We start from the raw sequence: 18,424 nt of genomic DNA, 5'->3' as shown, positions 1-18,424 counted from the left end.
GACTAAAGTTTCAGACCCCCAAATCCCACAAGGTTCAGCTACATCACTCAGCATCCTCTGACTATGCTAAACTGCTTAACATATTTCTTTTAACAGCACCATGTGCTGTCTGTATTAAAATGACAATAGCAGACAGCAGAAAAGGAGTGGGCAAATGATTAATTGAAGGCCAATATGATCATACCTGTCCGACACAGCCTTCATAAATTCATCCAGCAGGTCATCATAGGCCTGGCCTCGCACTCTCTTATGTCTCAGCCCAATGTAGAGAGGGTCCTTCAGCAGCGCCTGCAGAAACACATGGAGCCAGAGGACAGAAAGACAGGTTAGAGGAGAAAAAAATTAACTAATAGGAGATTGAAGGAGAAGCAGAGAGAAAGGAGATGATTCTTTGTTACTTGTAACTTGTCTTTAAATCTTAGAAACTCCACATGTCTACAAGAAGAACTGTTTAAAAGTACTACTATAACATTGTGGGACATCATGTACAGTGCACAGCATCAAATTCAATGCAGCAGAAGCAGAGATAAGGAGCAGGCATAGTCTTTAAAGTAAGATCAAGTCAGGTATTGGAGATGTAATGAATAAGTACAGAGTAAGGCTTGACGGTATGATTTTATTTTATTGGTTAATAATGGTAATTTTCTGCAAATGTAATTTGGTACTAATTATAAGGAAAACCATTCCAATAAATTTATTTCCACTATTAACTAGTGTAACGTCATCAATCTTTAATCGTCAAATTATAAATGAAAAATGAATTCCTTTCAAACAATAGTTAGTGTAATTTTCTGCCCTTACAGTTAGTAGCGTTGATGACATCATCAGGATAATCTTGTCAGACTTTCAGAAGATCCCTACAGGGCCAAAGATATTATGCAACTAATTTCAGAGGCTGAGGAAATTTTTCCATCCATCCATCCATCCATCCATCGTCAACCGCTTATCCTGCGTACAGGGTCGTGGGGGGCGGGAGCCAATCCCAGTACACAATCCCAGGTCACCAGTCCATCGCAGGGCCACACATAGACAAACAACCAGTCACACTCACACCAAGGACAATTTAGGGTCACCAATCAACCTAGGCCGCATGTCTTTGGATGGTGGGAGGAAGCCGGAGCACCCGAAGAGACACAGGGAGAACATGCAAACTTGCACATGCAAACACAGAAAGGGGTTTGAACCCGCGACCTTCTTGCTGTGAGGGCACAGCGCTATCCACCGGACCACAGTGCCGCCCAGTAAATTTTTCATGATGTGTAAAATTGGTTGAGTTGCTCTTCAAGTGGCAATCGCCTGTACATGCTAATGTTATAAAAATAGTTATCTCATTGCTCAATGACACCTTCACAGGCGGCTCCATAGAACTGATAAAACCTGACCTCCCATTTTTATTTTGAAACCTTGGTAACCTTATTCAGAGACACCCACCCAACCCTGCTCTCTCCTGTATCACACATGCAAACAAATTTTAACTTAACTGACTACTCGTCACTGAATGTAAAAATAATTTACGAGATGATGACATCATGAGTATAAACTGTTACATGGGAAAGGTAGTATGTGATGCCATGAAGTAAAAAGAGAGATGTATGTTGTGTATGTATGTATGTATGTGTGTACTCATTTCTGGATGTGAAAATTAAAAAGAGGGAAGAGACATATACAGTATGTGAACACATCCTCACACATAAACACACCTGTGTCTCTGCAGACCTCAGACCTCTGCTATAATGATAACCATGTGTGTGATCCTACAGCATTCAGAAACACTTCCTGTCATGTCGGTTCACTCATTTCCATGAACAGCAAATCCTAACCCTGTTGCAAATGTTTATGCAGCAGGGTGTTTCAAATGTTTATGTATCAACCACTGTCACATGGTTTTAGGAGAAATATCATTATTACACTGGACAAATTAGCGTATGTCTGGTAATAATGAACGATCAACAGTAAGCATATAATGGCTCTATTCTCTGGCTTTATTCAAAAGTTATTTGGTTTAGAATGTATTTCAACTATTATGTGCCTCAGATTTGTGGAGTGGTTAACATCCTGTTGTATCATATGGGGTTACCTAGAGAGTAACTATATAAGCAAGTGAGAATAGAAGTAACAGGCCCGAGATGCTACAGCCACACTAGCTGCTGTTAAGGGTTAAGCAGCTATGATTTTACCATGTGCACCATTTTAGTTTAGCTTGTTAGCATGCTAACATTTGCTTATTATAGTACAGCTGGGGGTGATGGGAATGTCAATGTTGTGTGTATTTGGTCATAAACTAAAGTACTGAATAAATAAATAATTTGTCTCTGCTGAAGTTCATGACCTTTGCACCTATTTTGAAGAATGAGAGGGATATGGCATGGAAGTGAGAAAATTAAAAGTAGAGGTTAATGGGAATGCATGTGTGTGACAGAGAGAAACAGAATGAAAGAGTGAGTGAGGCTGTGATGAATTAGGTGGAAGTAAATGCCACCTAGCAGAAATAGATTGCTTACAGACTTTCCTTTGGAGTATCAGCACATATTTCATCAGATCTTTGACATGCTGCACCTGCCTGACATAACATGGCTGTATCTCAACATACAACAAGCAGTAGATCCTGCCCTTGACAGATTTCAGAAGATAGACTCATAATCCAAATGTGCTACACTATGTAAACTTTGACTTCCAGAGAATTTTTATCCCAAAGAGCAGGGAACTATATCCGAAGTGCAGTTGTGCCTCATTGGGACAGGCGACCATTTCTTCTGGAGATGGATAATTAGAGGGTGCCACTAAGATGAGCGCGGCTTGGAGAAGGCAGCGGCCACCTTTCCATGGCAGGGTCCAGAGTTGCCATGTCCAAGAACAGCTCAAAAAGTTTATTTAAGGCAATATTTATTTGAAGTTGACAACTCATTTCCTGGCATGCTTTTAAGAGGCAGTAATAGGCTAAAGGTGGCCAAGTTCAACTGTAACCAAAACAAGCTAAACATTTTCATGTGATCCCACACGGAGAAGGGGATTGATATCAGAGAGAGTTTTTGGGTGGTAATTTCACAAGATGATGCAAGAGCATGCAAGGAGAAAGAGAGTTTTTTAGAGTGGTGCAGTGGAGTTCACTTGCAGCTAATGTGCCTTCTGTTGAGTTATGGTGAATGATGGTGCGTTTTTGTTTCATTATTCAGTCTAATTTCACAATATGACAAAACTGACTCTAAATGTGAAATAGTAGGAGCTGCATTATAAGTGACTCGGATAGTCCTGAGTGAGTTTTAAGTGGGCTGACCTCGTTGACACTGTGCTGAACTGTTGACATGAGTTGTCTTTTTGTCCCAGATTATCTACTGTTGATTGGCTAAGCTGTCCTTTGTGTTGTACAGCCCCTTTTCTCTCAGAGGGGATTAGTCCTTGTGTATGGCTTTACAGTTCATGCTTGCTAGGGACACAGAAGCTCCGTTTTCCCTATTGCAACTGTTTCCAAACTGTTTCGCTGGAGTTTTGGACCTGTCTGAAGTAAAGGACCCATGAAAGCCCCGCCACACACGCACAAACAAACAGCATATTGTCCAGGGTGACGTCACTGACTCTCATATCAGCATGAGTGTGTGTGCTGAGATTATTCCAAGTAAGACTGCGGATACACAGACAGTTACAGTCCAGAGAGATAACAAGATGATGCAGTAAAAACTGGCTTTTCTTTCTGCTGTGTGTGATTCTGTGCCTCTTTCTCTACAGATGTCCCTATGTCTTGTCTGTACTGTATGTGAGACCGAGATAAGGGCTGTCCAGGTAGTGATGGTTCACTGCTGGTTCTCACACAAGATTACACAGCTACCACATTCCTCTGCAGAAAAAATAACAACTAGTAGCCAAAGAGACATTTTACAGACACTGAGCCTCCTCATTATGTGCTAAAAGATTAAAGGAATAGTTCGACATTTGGGGAAATATGCTAATTCACTTCCTTGATGAGAGTTAGATGAGAAGATTGATACCACTCTAATATCTCTAATATAAGAGGGATATTAATCTTCTTATCCAACCCTTGGCAAGAAAGCAAATGAGTGAAATAACTTCCCAAAATGTTGAACTATTTGTTTAAAGGAAAAAAACTGTCTTAATCAGGGGTTCTGCCTGCTTAACTGTTTGGATGTCTGCCTGCTTGCCTCTCCCTTTACCCCCATATCCACTCAAGGACAAATATAATCCCATAATAACAGTAATTTTAATAATTAGCAAGAGCTACCACTACCTCATAGCCACCCACCTCTATTTGCTCCCATCATGCCTTTACGTTCAGGGCTGCAGAGTGAGATGGGGTACTGAGGGGCAGCAGGCTAGCCTGCCTCCCATATGAAGCCAGCCCACTAGAACTACACTTTAGACACATACACAGAGGCTGCCAATTTATCCCATTACAACCCATTTAGCCTGTCATCTCTCTAGAGTAATAGAAAAATGGAAAAGTCGCCACAGCCAGGCAGACTACAGTAAAATCTCTTCTATAGCTTTTTCATGGAATTTTTCAACCCCGACCCTACTTCCCCGTGTTTTTGTGACTATGTAACAAATCGGAAGATTGTTTGAAATTGATCCAGGTCCACTCGCTTGACAAAAACATTTTACCTCACAAAACACAGGAGTTTCGATCGGTTAGTTTGTTTGTGTTACTTTGGTGTTTTTAACCGTTTAACACAAAACACCGCTGTTAACACTAAAGACACTGCACATATCTGTGCATTATGCACAGATCTAGAGCCGGGAGGCGATCTGGCTCTCTCCAACCTTCAAATATACGCTAAATACTAGTACCCTAAAGTTGACTAATTAACATGTTGTACCTTGTTTGTTTAATCTGTACAAAAAGGGGGAACTGTGAGCTTTAGCTATTTCTTGATGGACAACAGTTTATCCACCCAGCACTTCTGTACAGCATCTCCAGCTATAGTGCAAGTTGTGAGATTCTGATGATGAGCACAGGACTAACTTGTAACTTCTTCTAATACCACAAATTGTCATTTTGTACAGAAATCAAATAAGTGTATGCAGAACTATTGCTATAATCGAATCCTATATTCCTATATCTTCACCTTTTTTAAGTTGTTATGTCTGAAGTCCAACAGTGCTACCTCAACAGTAATAGACTGATCATCCATGAGCTCCCCATCTATGCTCACTGACACACACATCTATACACACAAAAAAAGTGTTTATCTTCTTCCTATTTTGGCAGTAGTTTTAAAGCATACTGAGGCAAGCGTGGATCAAAGACTATGACACAGCTTGTGAAAGTTGTGCTGTGATGCCTATAAATGTCTAAAACTGCTGCAGTGCATCCAATAATCTAATCTGCAGATGGTATTATCACTCTAAACCAGAATTACTCATACTAGTAGACTCCGTGTGGAAGGTAGAGATGCCAGTACACGAAGAGGTCAAAAGGCAGAGCTGTATACTGTAGGCCTATAAAGATAAAGAGCTGAGGTGAAGGACTTGGCAGGATGAGATGACTTTGCTCTCTTAATGCAGTTCCAAAGGCACAAAGAGCTCTAATATTGAAATATAATATTTTTTATGGGTTTTCTGGGAAGAGTGCAATGTTTCTGTTATAATGCAAGGGATTTCTGCTGTGACCCTGAGAATTTTGATTACGTAATGAAGTGTTTATTGGGTGAGTGCTGTCACAGGCCATCAATGATGCCATCACCTGTATGAAATCAGTGGGTTTCTTCGGTTCTTGGTATCTTTTATTCGCGAACTCATTTATCCTCAGCAACATCTCTCATCCTTAATCCACTTGTGACATTTGCCAAGGACTGAGTCATGTGAAGACTGTCTTGGTAAATGAGTCAGCTGTGTCAGGCACACAGGCATCCGGGGCTGCCACGCCCTTGGTCGAGACCAAGACTTGTGTATATATAGAAGTGTACACAGGCTATTCTTAGTCGGTTTAAGGCAACACGTGCTGCCCTGCCCAAAATTTAAATCAGAGACACCTCCATAGACCACAGGTGGGTAACTAGCTCTGTTGGCTGCTACTCTCACCAATAGCCACATGGGAGAGGTGCTTTCCCAGCTGGCATCCACCAATGGAGCTGCTTACCTCACTTACGTAAAGGGTGTTTCCTGGTTGTAAAGTATAAGATTTGTTTTCTTTTTCTTGGCCAGTTTCTGAGGCAACATATACTCACGGCATTTTCATTTGTTGGAGTAAAATTTTGAGTTTAAGGGTCTGGGGCAGTAGTTGGGAGGTCAGCGCTCTTGATCATTACTACTTGGGGTTATAATGACCTAATGTCCCCACAAGGAAGGTTACAGTTTCATCTAATTTAACCCATGTCGAGTTGAGCAAGACACTACCATCCCCAGCTTCTGTTACGCTATCTTGATCTCTGTTTGGTAAAAGTAAAGCAAACATAATTGATTAGAAGTTAATACTTGTTTGATGTAAATGTTTCTAAAATACTCTAAATGTTCTTTATCAAGTAAAGTAACAATACCACACTAAAAAATACTTCATAAAAGTTAAAGTCCTACACTCCAAATTGTACTACTTAGTTCAACATTTTGGGAAATACACTTCTTTCCAAGAGTTAGGTCAGAAAACTGATACCACTCTCAGGTCTGTATAGTAAATATGAAGTTACAGCCAGGAGCAGGTTAGCTAAACTTAGCATAACGCCTGGCTCTGCCCACTAGTAAAATAATTTGTCTGCCAGCCCCTCTGTATGTCACTAATTAACATGTTATATCTTTTTTGTTTAATCCTTACATTGTGCTAGTGCTAATTAGCAACATGCTAAAATGCTGAAAGAGCTATGCTAAGATGATGAACATGGTATACACATTATATCTACTAAACATCAGCATGTTAACATTGTCTTTGTGACCATGTTAGCATGCTGACGTTGGCATTTAGCTGAAAGTATTAAGTCTACCTCATAGAGCCGTTAGCATGATTGTAGACTCTTAGTCCTGTTATCTTGTGGCTGGTCCAATGAAGATAATGTTAACTAGTGTGTTAAAAGTGTAGTGACATAAATATTTTCTTTTGTACTCTGACAGTACACTCCATTTCAAAGTTTCTCAAAATGAAAATGCTCAGCTGAAGTAAATGTGGTTGACACTTAATGAATAAATGTTACTTTCTACCTTAGATAGAGATAGATTCAATGTAAAAATAACACAATACAGTATAACAAGTTGCTAATAGTTCTGCGAAAAGCTCTTACCTCATTGTCTGTGCCCACATCCAGCATGACAGGCAGGCACTGCTGGGGCGGCACACCCCCACAGGCTGTGTAGAGGGCCAGCTTACCCACGGGGATGCCCATGCCACAGCAGCCCAGGTCTCCCAGCCCCAAGATCCTCTCTCCGTCTGTCACACACACAGCCTATCAAACATCATAACTGTCAGCCACAAATTACAGTACCCACACCAACCACCACATCAATTTAAATCTGTGTATAATGCTACTACATGCAGGTTATTCTTGGATTTTATGCACAATTTAATGAGAAAATAAATGAAGAGTTCTGGCTCTATTTCTCATGAACTCAAATGTTCTTTACCAAAACAAGTCCAACCTGCTACCTAGAAACATGTTTTTTTCCCTTCAGTGTAAGCCAGCTCCTCCTACACCCTCCTGGCTTTCCACTCACTAGTCACTTTACCGATTAAGCAATAAATAAGTTCCTCTGGGTTGATTCCACAAGCCTCAAACAAATCACAAACAATTAATATCACCAGCAGAAGTGTTTAATTTGAAATGTTCCTAATTCTAAGTGTTTTTCTTTTTCCACCATCGGTGTGACGCAGATAAGTCTGGAACAACATTTTTACAGCCTTGTTCCTGCCACAATCTGACAGGTTTTAAGGGTGTCATTAGGTTTCCCATTTGAATGTTTAAAATCTATAATGACCATACTTAATACCATTAACAGCTTTCTTTCCTATCACTTGTTAATATGAGACAAAAAAAGCCGCAAAGGCCTATCAGTGGATGACTACCTTGGCTCCCGTTTGCCTTCTCTCTGGAAATGTTAAAAGTAGGGCATATTAGGCAAGTTTACGATAAGACCACCCTGACAATGAGAGGCGGCATGTCAGCAACAAGGTAAATGCCCTGCTGTTGACAGCTGTGAACAGGTGGCTGAGGCTGCAGGTATTTTTGACATGCCAGGAATGCCTGCTGGTTTCGTCATTCTAAATATGACTAGATTATGACCTGCACATACAGTAGCTGCTCTATCCAGAAGATTAAAGATGCAGTGAAGGAATTAGTGGCATCTAGTAGTGAAAATGCAGTTTGCAACCATTTGAAAACTGCTTGCCTCACCCTCCTGTTCCAAGCATGTAGGAGAAACAACAAATGGCCTGTGCAAAAGGCCCTATCTAGAGCCAGTTTTTGGTTTGTCCGTTCTGGGCAAGTGTAGAACCATGGTGGTTCAACAAGGTGGACTTTGTGGAAGAGGACCTACTCCCTTTGTAGATATAAAGGGCTGATTCTAAAGGTAACAAAAACACATCAATTCTGAAAGTAATAAAAACGTGTGTTTTTATCATGATGAAATATCAATCCAATATAGGTAGCAATGTCTCCAGCTTCTTCAAATCACAAAAGGTAGTCTCTCGTAGTTTAAACACTATCTTCAGTACTGTTAATAGTACAGTAGCTTATTATATTTTCACATGTGTGTCATTTAGCATTATATTACATCAAGTTCTAATTTTATGTCTGTTATGATTATTGTGAATTATTGTGGTCTGCTTTCACCCCAAAGTAGTTTATCCTAAAGTCGTAAAACTAGTTTAGATAATCGCTTGTGTGAGTGTAACTCCATATAGAGATAGTCTATGTCAGTTGTCGGCAATAATATCTGTCATGTTTAACTGAGACCTTTTACTTTGAAAGGTTCTGAAGGAAATTCAAAAGAGTCATTCCAACTAAGCACATAAATGGTTAACAAAAATTTATACATGAAAGGCTAAATTTTTCTAAAATAACTGGGTACTGCATTTTTAGCATTTGTTGTACAAACAGAATAAAATTGCGCATTTTAGCGGACTATTTTCTAGCAAATTATCTAGGGCTGACACCGAATAGTCGAGGAACACTTACGGACGAGTCCGAGCCCCAGCTTCACAGGTGTTGTAGAGAGTTGTCCGCACCTCACGGGACTTTCGGATAATTTAACACCGTTGATTGATCACACAAAGAATATTATGTATTCACACCATCAGGGATCAACTAAAAAGAAACTATAGTGCCCATGTTATCGGTAATAAAGGAACATGTTGCCAAGTGTGTGGCTCTTTTTTCAGTTTTTAACAGTTTTTGAACAATGTAGCTATCTCACACAGAGGAATAACATACAGTGAGGAAAATAAGTATTTGAACACCCTGCTATTTTGCAAGTTCTCCCACTTAGAAATCATGGAGGGGTCTGAAATTGTCATCGTAGGTGCATGTCCACTGTGAGAGACATATGTGACATGTATGATTTTTTAACTATTTATTTGTATGATACAGCTGCAAATAAGTATTTGAACACCTGAGAAAATCAATGTTAATATTTGGTACAGTAGCCTTTGTTTGCAATTACAGAGGTCAAACGTTTCCTGTAGTTTTTCACCACTCCTCCACACAGATCTTCTCTAGATCAGTCAGGTTTCTGGGCTGTCACTGAGAAACACGGAGTTTGAGCTCCCTCCAAAGATTCTCTACTGGGTTTAGGTCTGGAGACTGGCTAGGCCACGCCAGAACCTTGATATGTTTCTTACAGAGCCACTCCTTGGTTATCCTGGCTGTGTGCTTCGGGTCATTGTCATGTTGGAAGACCCAGCCTCGACCCATCTTCAATGCTCTAACTGAGGGAAGGAGGTTGTTACCCCAAAATCTCGCAATACATGGCCCCGGTCATCCTCTCCTTAATACAGTGCAGTCGCCCTGTCCCATGTGCAGAAAAACACCCCCAAAGCATGATGCTACCACCCCCATGCTTCACAGTAGGGATGGTGTTCTTGGTACTCATCATTCTTCTTCCTCCAAACACGGTTAGTGGAATTATGACCAAAAAGTTCTATTTTGGTCTCATCTGACCACATGACTTTCTCCCATGACTCCTCTGGATCATCCAAATGGTCATTGGCAAACTGAAGACGGGCCTTGACATGCGCTGGTTTAAGCAGGGGAACCTTCCGTGCCACGCGTGATTTCAAACCATGACGTCTTAGTGTATTACCAACAGTAACCTTGGAAACGGTGGTCCCAGCTCTTTTCAGGTCATTGACCAGCTCCTCCCGTGTAGTTCTGGGCTGATTTCTCACCTTTCTTAGGATCATTGAGACCCCACGAGGTGAGATCTTGCATGGAGCCCCAGTCCGAGGGAGATTGACAGTCATGTTTAGCTTCTTCCATTTTCTAATAATTGCTCCAACAGTGGACCTTTTTTCACCAAGCTGCTTGGCGATTTCCCCGTAGCCCTTTCCAGCCTTGTGGAGGTGTACAGTTTTGTCTCTAGTGTCTTTGGACAGCTCTTTGGTCTTGGCCATGTTAGTAGTTGGATTCTTACTGATTGTATGGGGTGGACAGGTGTCTTTATGCAGCTAACGACCTCAAACAGGTGCATCTAATTTAGGATAATAAATGGAGTGCAGGTGGACATTTTGAAGGCAGACTAACCGGTCTTTGAGAGTCAGAATTCTAGCTGATAGACAGGTGTTCAAATACTTATTTGCAGCTGTATCATACAAATAAATAGTTAAAAAATCATACATTGTGATTTCTGGATTTTTCTTTTTAGATTATGTCTCTCACAGTGGACATGCACCTACGATGACAATTTTAGACCCCTCCATGATTTCTAAGTGGGAGAAGTTGCAAAATAGCAGGGTGTTCAAATACTTATTTTCCTCACTGTATATGGGTTTTGGATGCAGCATTGGATTTGGTCTTTTGGTTTGAATTTGGTTGACAATTAGAGGCACAAAAACAGGTATGTTCGTATTTATGTCCTCACTCATTTTGTGTTGACCAGTGGGACAAAAACTTTCGGTATTCAGACATTTTTTCATACATACATTGTTATGTTTTGCTTTCTTGATGCAGTCATACAGAACAAGACATTTGTTTTTTTGTTTTGTAATGTAGGAGTGCTAGACGTTAATATTATCAACTACTCATGTATATAAATTTACCCTGATGTCCTTTTCTGGCCAGTTCTGGAGTATCCTAGCAATATGGCCACGGTCGTGAATGGTGATGAACAGCCCCCTGAAACATACCAAAAACAAACAGAACAACTTAATCCAGCACAATCAGACCACACTTTGCACATTCAGAAGGCATCACGGGGCTTCTAAAAACATCTTAACTAAGATTTGTAGGAAAAACAGCTCTAAGCTTAACCCCAGAGACTGTTTGAAGTTAAACTGCTATAACTTTTTTGATTTTCTTTCTTCTGCCCAATACCATATTGAAATGGACTAATTTTGAGCCCAGGGCCTCTGCAGGGAGTTTGCTTTGGACGCTTGAGGCTCCCCAAATAGTCATTCATCTTGGTATCACCCCCTCCTACCAATCCTCCCTCTTTTCTTTCCTTGCTGGCATCAATATCCTTCTCTCCGGGACAATCCCAGGATAAAGAGCTCATCTCTATGCGTGAGGTCCAGCTGCGGCGTCTTTCCTACCCAACACACCCATCTGGTTATAGTATGGGGGGCAAATGCTCCTCCATGTGCCTGTGACCATAAAAACGTCACGATTTGTGAGAATCTGCTCATAAAGTAAAAACCCATCCCTGGTCAATTCTTATGGAAGGAAACATTGGACAATGCAAACAGTATGACACATTGTTAAACGTACAAATAAAATGTCTTGAGATGAAGAGAAAACATAAACGTCACATATAAATGCTTTGATACGTCAGTGATGAGGTAGAGTTCACTGTCAGCATGGGTTTCCACTTAACACGAGTAACCTTGGTAGGAAATAAACCTCTACAGCCACGCTAGCAGCTCTGTGAGGCTGTACTGTACTGAGGCTAAACATCACCATGCTAACGTGCTCAATATGACAATGTTAACATGCTGATATTTAGCAGGTAAATGCCATCTTAGTTTAGTTTATTAGCATGCTAAGATTTACTAACTAGCTAGCACTAAACACAAAGAACAGCTGATGGAGATGTCATTAGTTGTTTTTTATTGTTTAAACCAAAGTGCTAAATGAAATGTTAAGGGATCACCAGAGTTATTACAATTCATCTCAAAGGGGGTTGAATGTCTGTACCAACTTTCTTGGCAATCCATCCAATCACAGATGAGAAATTTCACTCCAAAATCACAAATGTCAATCTCATAGTAGGGTGACTAGACGTCCCCGTTTTCCAGGGACAATCCCCAGTTTTGGTGGCCTGTCCCTTTCTGGAGCTGCCCCAAGAAATGTCCTCGTTTTTAACGGTGTGTTAATCATGGATTGTACAAGGTGTTAACAGACCTGAAATCAGATTTTATGTGGCCAGAAAGACTTGAAAGCAGAGCAGACAGGTGTCGTGCCGAAAAGTGATTGTATAAATTGTAAATGAAGCTGTATTGCCCCGGCAATTATCCTTATGACTCTACATTATTTAACTTGCTGCGTACCAACCAATCCAGTCCTTTTTACCCATTGAAATACCTTTAAATGGCCAATACAAACCACGTAATGCAGTATTCCACTTTTCAGGAAGTGACTGCAGCTTCTACTTGACTGAAAGGTAGATTCTGCCTCAAAATGATTTGATTTCATTCAGAAGTTATATTTGACAGATACTAATACTTTCTACCTCTTCCAATACCTTTAAATTGCAAAAAAAACCCACATCAAATGTAGTATTCTACTTGCCCTAGAGCGTCCCTAAAGTCGAATTCCCATATGCAGGTAGTGCCTTAAATTACACTTTCAGAAGAGACAAAACTTTGAAGAACAAGCGGCACTGTAGCTTTAAAATAAAGTCATTAGTCACTAGAAAGATTTCCCTGAAGAAATCCACACTTAACTCTTGTCTTTGGGGAATACAAACCTTTGAGTGTTGAGGTGTGTGTGTGTGTGTGCAGCTGATGGGCTGTTGGTCAGTGCTATGACTACATGACCCCAGCTGAATGGTAGCGGAGCTCACACATGGCAACCGACATCATTGGCCCCCGGGAGTTTGCTCTCCAAAGGTAAACACTGCGTCCTCTCTAATCTCTAATTAGGCTGAACTTACACACCATGGGTCCTTTTTTGAACTTGATGGTGCCCTTTCAACTACTTTGGCATTTAGAAACGTTACAGTATGCTGAAGGCTCGAGTTTAAACAACTCTACATAACAGTAGTGATAGTGAAAAAACAATACTTACATAGGGTCACACTCGCTGCAATTTTTTTGCTTTCTCTGTTACTACCAATGCTCACACTTTGCCTTTTGGCATGAAAAAAGAGCCATGAAGTCAAAAATATTACAATAGACCTGCCTTTTCAAAACTTTCAGTATAGAAATGAACGTTCAACATTAGTCAATCAATCAATTAAATCATTTAAATGTTGTTGATGACTCATTCCTTGTTATTAATCGCTAACATAATTCCCTCCCTCATTTTCATATAATTAATAAATAAATCATAAATCACCTGTAATCTCTGGATCTATTGCTAAACCAAAAAGGAGTGAGGAAATGAGGCAGCAGTGATGTATAGCCTTCACCAAAGTTTTTAATTAGTATAATAATTATTAATTTATAAAAAACAAAAACAATGGAAAGGGTTACCTTGAATTGGGATGGACACTCCAATATTTTCTGACATAAATTGATTAAATGGTTAATGAAATAACAGAAAAATGTACAGATTTTTTGATAATGAAAATAAACATTAGTTGCACATAAGACTAGAAGGAGAGAAAGGAAAAGGAGAAGGGATACAAGAGAAAAAAAGAGCATGACTGATTTAAAGAGATTGACTGTGCAAGAGCTCCACATGTCACATAAAGGTCACTAGGCCACAGATATCTGGCATCTGTCATTTTAAACACCTTTTAAACTTTTCTGCCAATATAACATCTGCATACATCTGCACATTTGTGCACAAAAGTGTATAGGTGCTGCTTGAAATGCACCATGGGCAAAAGTCTAAAAACACATCTGCACAGCTGTAAGGGACCGTCCTGGGAGCCGGTCTAGTTTTCCTTTATACACTTGTTGGCAGGGAGAGGGGAGTAAGTTCAGCCTGCTGTGTTTGTTTACCTGAAGCCAGGAGGACATGCCAGCAACTGCAATATGAGGAATTTGGGGAGAAAGAGCGGCATTGGGGCTGAAAGGTTGACCCCACGTTATGATTGTTGGAAAACAACTTTATGAGATGGATCAAAGCAGACAGAGGTGGTAATGCCTAACCTCTGTCCACCTGAAGGTTACCAAAAACACTTCAGATTCAGCTTGCCATTATTCTTTTCCCCCTCCAATTACCGTTTTCTGCCACCCTGTGTTTTCAGGGGAGTTGTCGACCTCATGACCTTTGAAGTACAATGAAATAAATAGAGCTGCAGAAGCGCCCGTGGCACCTTTCCGTCAGAAAAACACACGCTAACTCCTCTAAGAAATTCCCTCACGCATCTACAATACCCAGAGCAACAAAGAGCTAATTTAAAGTGTCTAAAGATGTCAGGAGTCAGGCTGTTTTAAATCCATCATCACTGTCCGTTAAGCTAATGATGATATTTTCAGCAAGAATTCTGAGATGGTAAAAGAAATTGCTTAATGCATTGACAGTATACAGCAGCTGTCATGGGGATGTGTACGATGTGAAAGCTTTTTGTCCACAATCCAAGGACTGATAGGCTTGTTTAGCCAACATAAAAGCAAAACCAGAACATGTCCTGCATCATTTCTTGTCCATAAAGACTGCTGTTTTAGGAGAAACTGAAATTTCTTCATTCTGTGGTTCCAAACATCCTTTACCCCCACTGCCCTTTCAGAAGATTAGCCTGCTCCTTTATAGACCCTTTAGCTAGGCTATTGTAAACATGACTTTTAGCTAACTATTTGAACAACAGCATTTTCAATTACTTTTAGCTATTGATTTGAACTACATCCATCCATCCATCGTCAACCGCTTATCCTGCGTACAGCGTCACGGGGTGATTTGAACTACAGTATTTATTAATTACTTTTAGCTAACTATTTGAATTGTTAATCCATTACTCTTAGCTACTGTAACTCTTTCAACTGCTGATGGCATTTAGGTATTAAGCAGCTCAATATGTGGATATTTTTTCTAACTAAATCATAATTTCAATTGTTTTTAAATTAGTTTTAATTTATTAGTATTAAAGTACTTCATAATCTATCCATGCATCCCTACGAGTTAAGTAATAGTGTACAAGTACCTCTGTTGGGAATCATATATTTCTCCTCATTTCGATGCGTATACAGTTGAAATGTGTGTCTGTGTGTGTCAGACTCCTACTGCTGAAATAACCACAACGCAAGCAGTCGCCTCATTTTCTAGATGAGAGGAGGGCCACAAAGCATTGAGCTGCATTGTCTGGCTCCCCCTGTAAGAGTGTGGCGAAAACAGAGAGGGTAAAGAAAACAACCTGATGGCCTGAAACAGCACCACCGCTGACCTGCAGCCCGACACAAAACACCCCCCGGGACTGTGGAAGGCTGCGGGGGCTGGCAGGAGGAAAAGCGGCTTTCCACACCATGACCCCAAAACACTCCGGGCCCCATGAGGAAGCCGTTCTCCGATCGTTGACCTGTGTCCACATAAAACACCACCGTCACCATTCTTCACCCTCACTGCATAACCTTAATCTTCACTGTGCTGGACGCCCTCAGTTAGCCAGCCACATAAGGTTCAGCTGACACAGTGGACACAAATCACTGAGAAAAGAAAATAGTGTTAAGGTCACGGTCACGCACTGAGATTTCTCCAACTAATGAAGCTCCAAATTTGCCACAATAGACAGGTTTTTTATAGTTGTTCTGTGTCCCATTAGATAAAATATGACAGGGGATTTTCCACTTGATTTTCTAAATCGTTTTGAAAGGGCCTAATCGGAGCTGAATGGAGCAAACATCTTGTATGTGACTCTTCCCAGAGGGGAGGGGTAAATGTCAACCAAGTGAAGAGGACAATTCTTGTTGTGTTTTCTTAACGCTTAAAACAACAATTGTCAAAAATTTTGTAAAAGCTTCTGAAATGTCACTTTGACAGAGAGCAAATTGTTGAAATTGTTGAGAGGTAAAGTCAAGCTTTCAAACAATGGAGTACATAAAACCTAGTATGTCTTCAAATGGCAGAATGAACACTATCCTTCCACGTTGAGGAAATTAAAACTTTTTTCAAAGGATATATGTTCTATCTTATTTGTCACCTTGCCCAGTAGGCACATAAATAATCTCTCAGGTACAGCAGATGTGCTGCCAGTGGTTCTCAACTCTTTTGGGATTAAACATTATGTACTTGTAACCCTCCAACACAGGTTATGGCCTTAAGGTGCATTTATTGCATGTTAAAAGGTCACGTTGCAACAAAGGCAATGCTTGTAGATGCTTGGCTATGCGGTAGCTGACATGTAGGACATGAACTGCAATTGGTCAGCTCTGCCTTCTTCTTCTTCCTTAGTTTTATCTTTCTCTTTCCTCTTCTCAGTCTTTCTTAGAGTCCCTAAGTGTTAAAGGGTTAGAGTCCCCTTAGGGTTAGAATCCCTAAGTAACTTGTTGACAGGGTCCCGCTTTTACCAGAGTTTGTAGTGTGGACAATCTGGATTTACAGAGACAACTGTATCTAAAGAAGGGTTAAAGTCCCTAAGTGTTAAAGGGTTAGAATCCCCTTAGGGTTACAGTCCCTAAGTAACTAAAGGGAGGATACAGAGTGGGAGACGGGGAATCAAAGGAGAAAAATAAGCAACAGTAGGAAACCTGCTTGATTTTATTTTCTATTTAACTTTTAAAACTTTTTCATATTTCCCTGTTACTTTTATGTTTTATGTAAAGCACTTTGAATTACCTTGTTGTTGAAATGTGCTATACAAATAAACTTGCCTTGCCTTCTGATGCTGAAGGAGATTGTTGAAGACAACATTAGGAAAATCAATGAAATGCTATTGTGTTATTGTCTCCTTTTCAGTAACACGCATCCAGAAAAAACATTTCCACTTTAAATTCCACTTCTGCTCGCCCCAAGTCAAAGCGATCAAGAATCAAGGAGAAAAAAGTTACCTGGATGTCTCTCCAGTTCTGATAGCATGTGCATAGCCCACTGACCTTCACAAAGCCAATTAAATAATTAATGCATGATATGGCCCAATCACATGTGATGCATTTGTTGAGTGTTGCAGTCATATCAACAAGTGAAACCTCATGCTGAAGGGGAGCACAGTTCGAATTCCGGGGATTATTGGGGGGGGGTCTGACCCACCCCAAAAGAGGCAAAAACAACACTTCAGGGGGGGTCTTTCTTACCTGTAAATATTAAAATATACTTACCATATTAATGCATTATAGTCAAGAAACTTTAAATATGATTTCTGACACCCCTGAAATGGACCATACCATTTCCTAACATTGATGTTAGTTGAATGTCTTGTCTGCCCACATCACTCGCAGCTGCCTCAGTCTAGTCCACCACACTCTGCAGGAAACACTGTAAGTTAACGTCAGTAGTTAGCTATCTAGCTTATTTAATACACTTCACTTTCCCACATTCAGAGTTTCGTAATTAGCATTTATTGTACTTAAAATTAGGTATGCGATTGTCACGAACCCCCGGTCGTGACCCTGACCTTCCAGTTGGGATGCGTGTGTGTGATTGTAGTTTTTGAGTTATTTTCCCCTTGGGGCGTTTATGGTTTGCTTGGTGTGTTTTGGGTTTTGTCTGTCTCTCTGTGTTCTGCTTCCTCCCTCATGCTCTGGGGCTGCTGGTTGGCGTGGTTTCCTGAGCTCCAGTTTACACACCTGAGACTCATCCAGTTAATCAGCACACCAGTGCCTCAGCCTACAATCAACTCACCTTAAAAGACCAGCCCAACCTTCCAGTCCCCGCCGGATCGTTGTACCTCACAGCATGAACACGCCAGCCTGTTGCCCGTCCTGAACTATCAGCATCTTGTCTGAACCCTTGCATTAGTACTAACTTGTCTTTCTGTCTCGACCACAGAATACCTGCCCATGCCTGACTTGGATTCCCTCCTGTGCCACGGAAACCCCTGAGCTCTGGAACCAGGACCACATGCCCCTTGGAACAACCACCCATCCCCAAGCCACACCTGTCTCTCCCTTGTGTTCAATAAATCTTCGCACTGCTCATACTCTGGTCTGCGTTTCTGGCCCCGTTTCCTGACAGAGATGTTAGCTAGCTGATAGCCCATTATATAATTTCATTACCACTATATCCATATTTTATCTGAT

At 40.7% G+C, this 18,424-nt stretch overlaps 1 protein-coding gene across 1 annotated transcript in view; it reads right to left on the bottom strand.

The window, feature by feature from the left end:
• Positions 1-18,424, bottom strand: part of me1 (malic enzyme 1, NADP(+)-dependent, cytosolic) — a 100,353-nt gene that overhangs the window by 13,663 nt on the left and 68,266 nt on the right. The window contains 3 exon segments of the mRNA XM_038712129.1: positions 185-288; positions 7,221-7,382; positions 11,189-11,264. Coding sequence (XP_038568057.1) covers positions 185-288; positions 7,221-7,382; positions 11,189-11,264 — 342 coding nt within the window.

This window comes from Micropterus salmoides, unplaced genomic scaffold (assembly GCF_014851395.1).
Source record: "Micropterus salmoides isolate LMB-PRFRI ecotype aquatic unplaced genomic scaffold, ASM1485139v1 Ms_hic_scaffold_11, whole genome shotgun sequence".
Lineage (NCBI taxonomy): Eukaryota > Metazoa > Chordata > Actinopteri > Centrarchiformes > Centrarchidae > Micropterus > Micropterus salmoides.
Note: the sequence above shows the minus strand (reverse complement) of the source record. Positions and strands in the feature narration are given on the sequence as shown.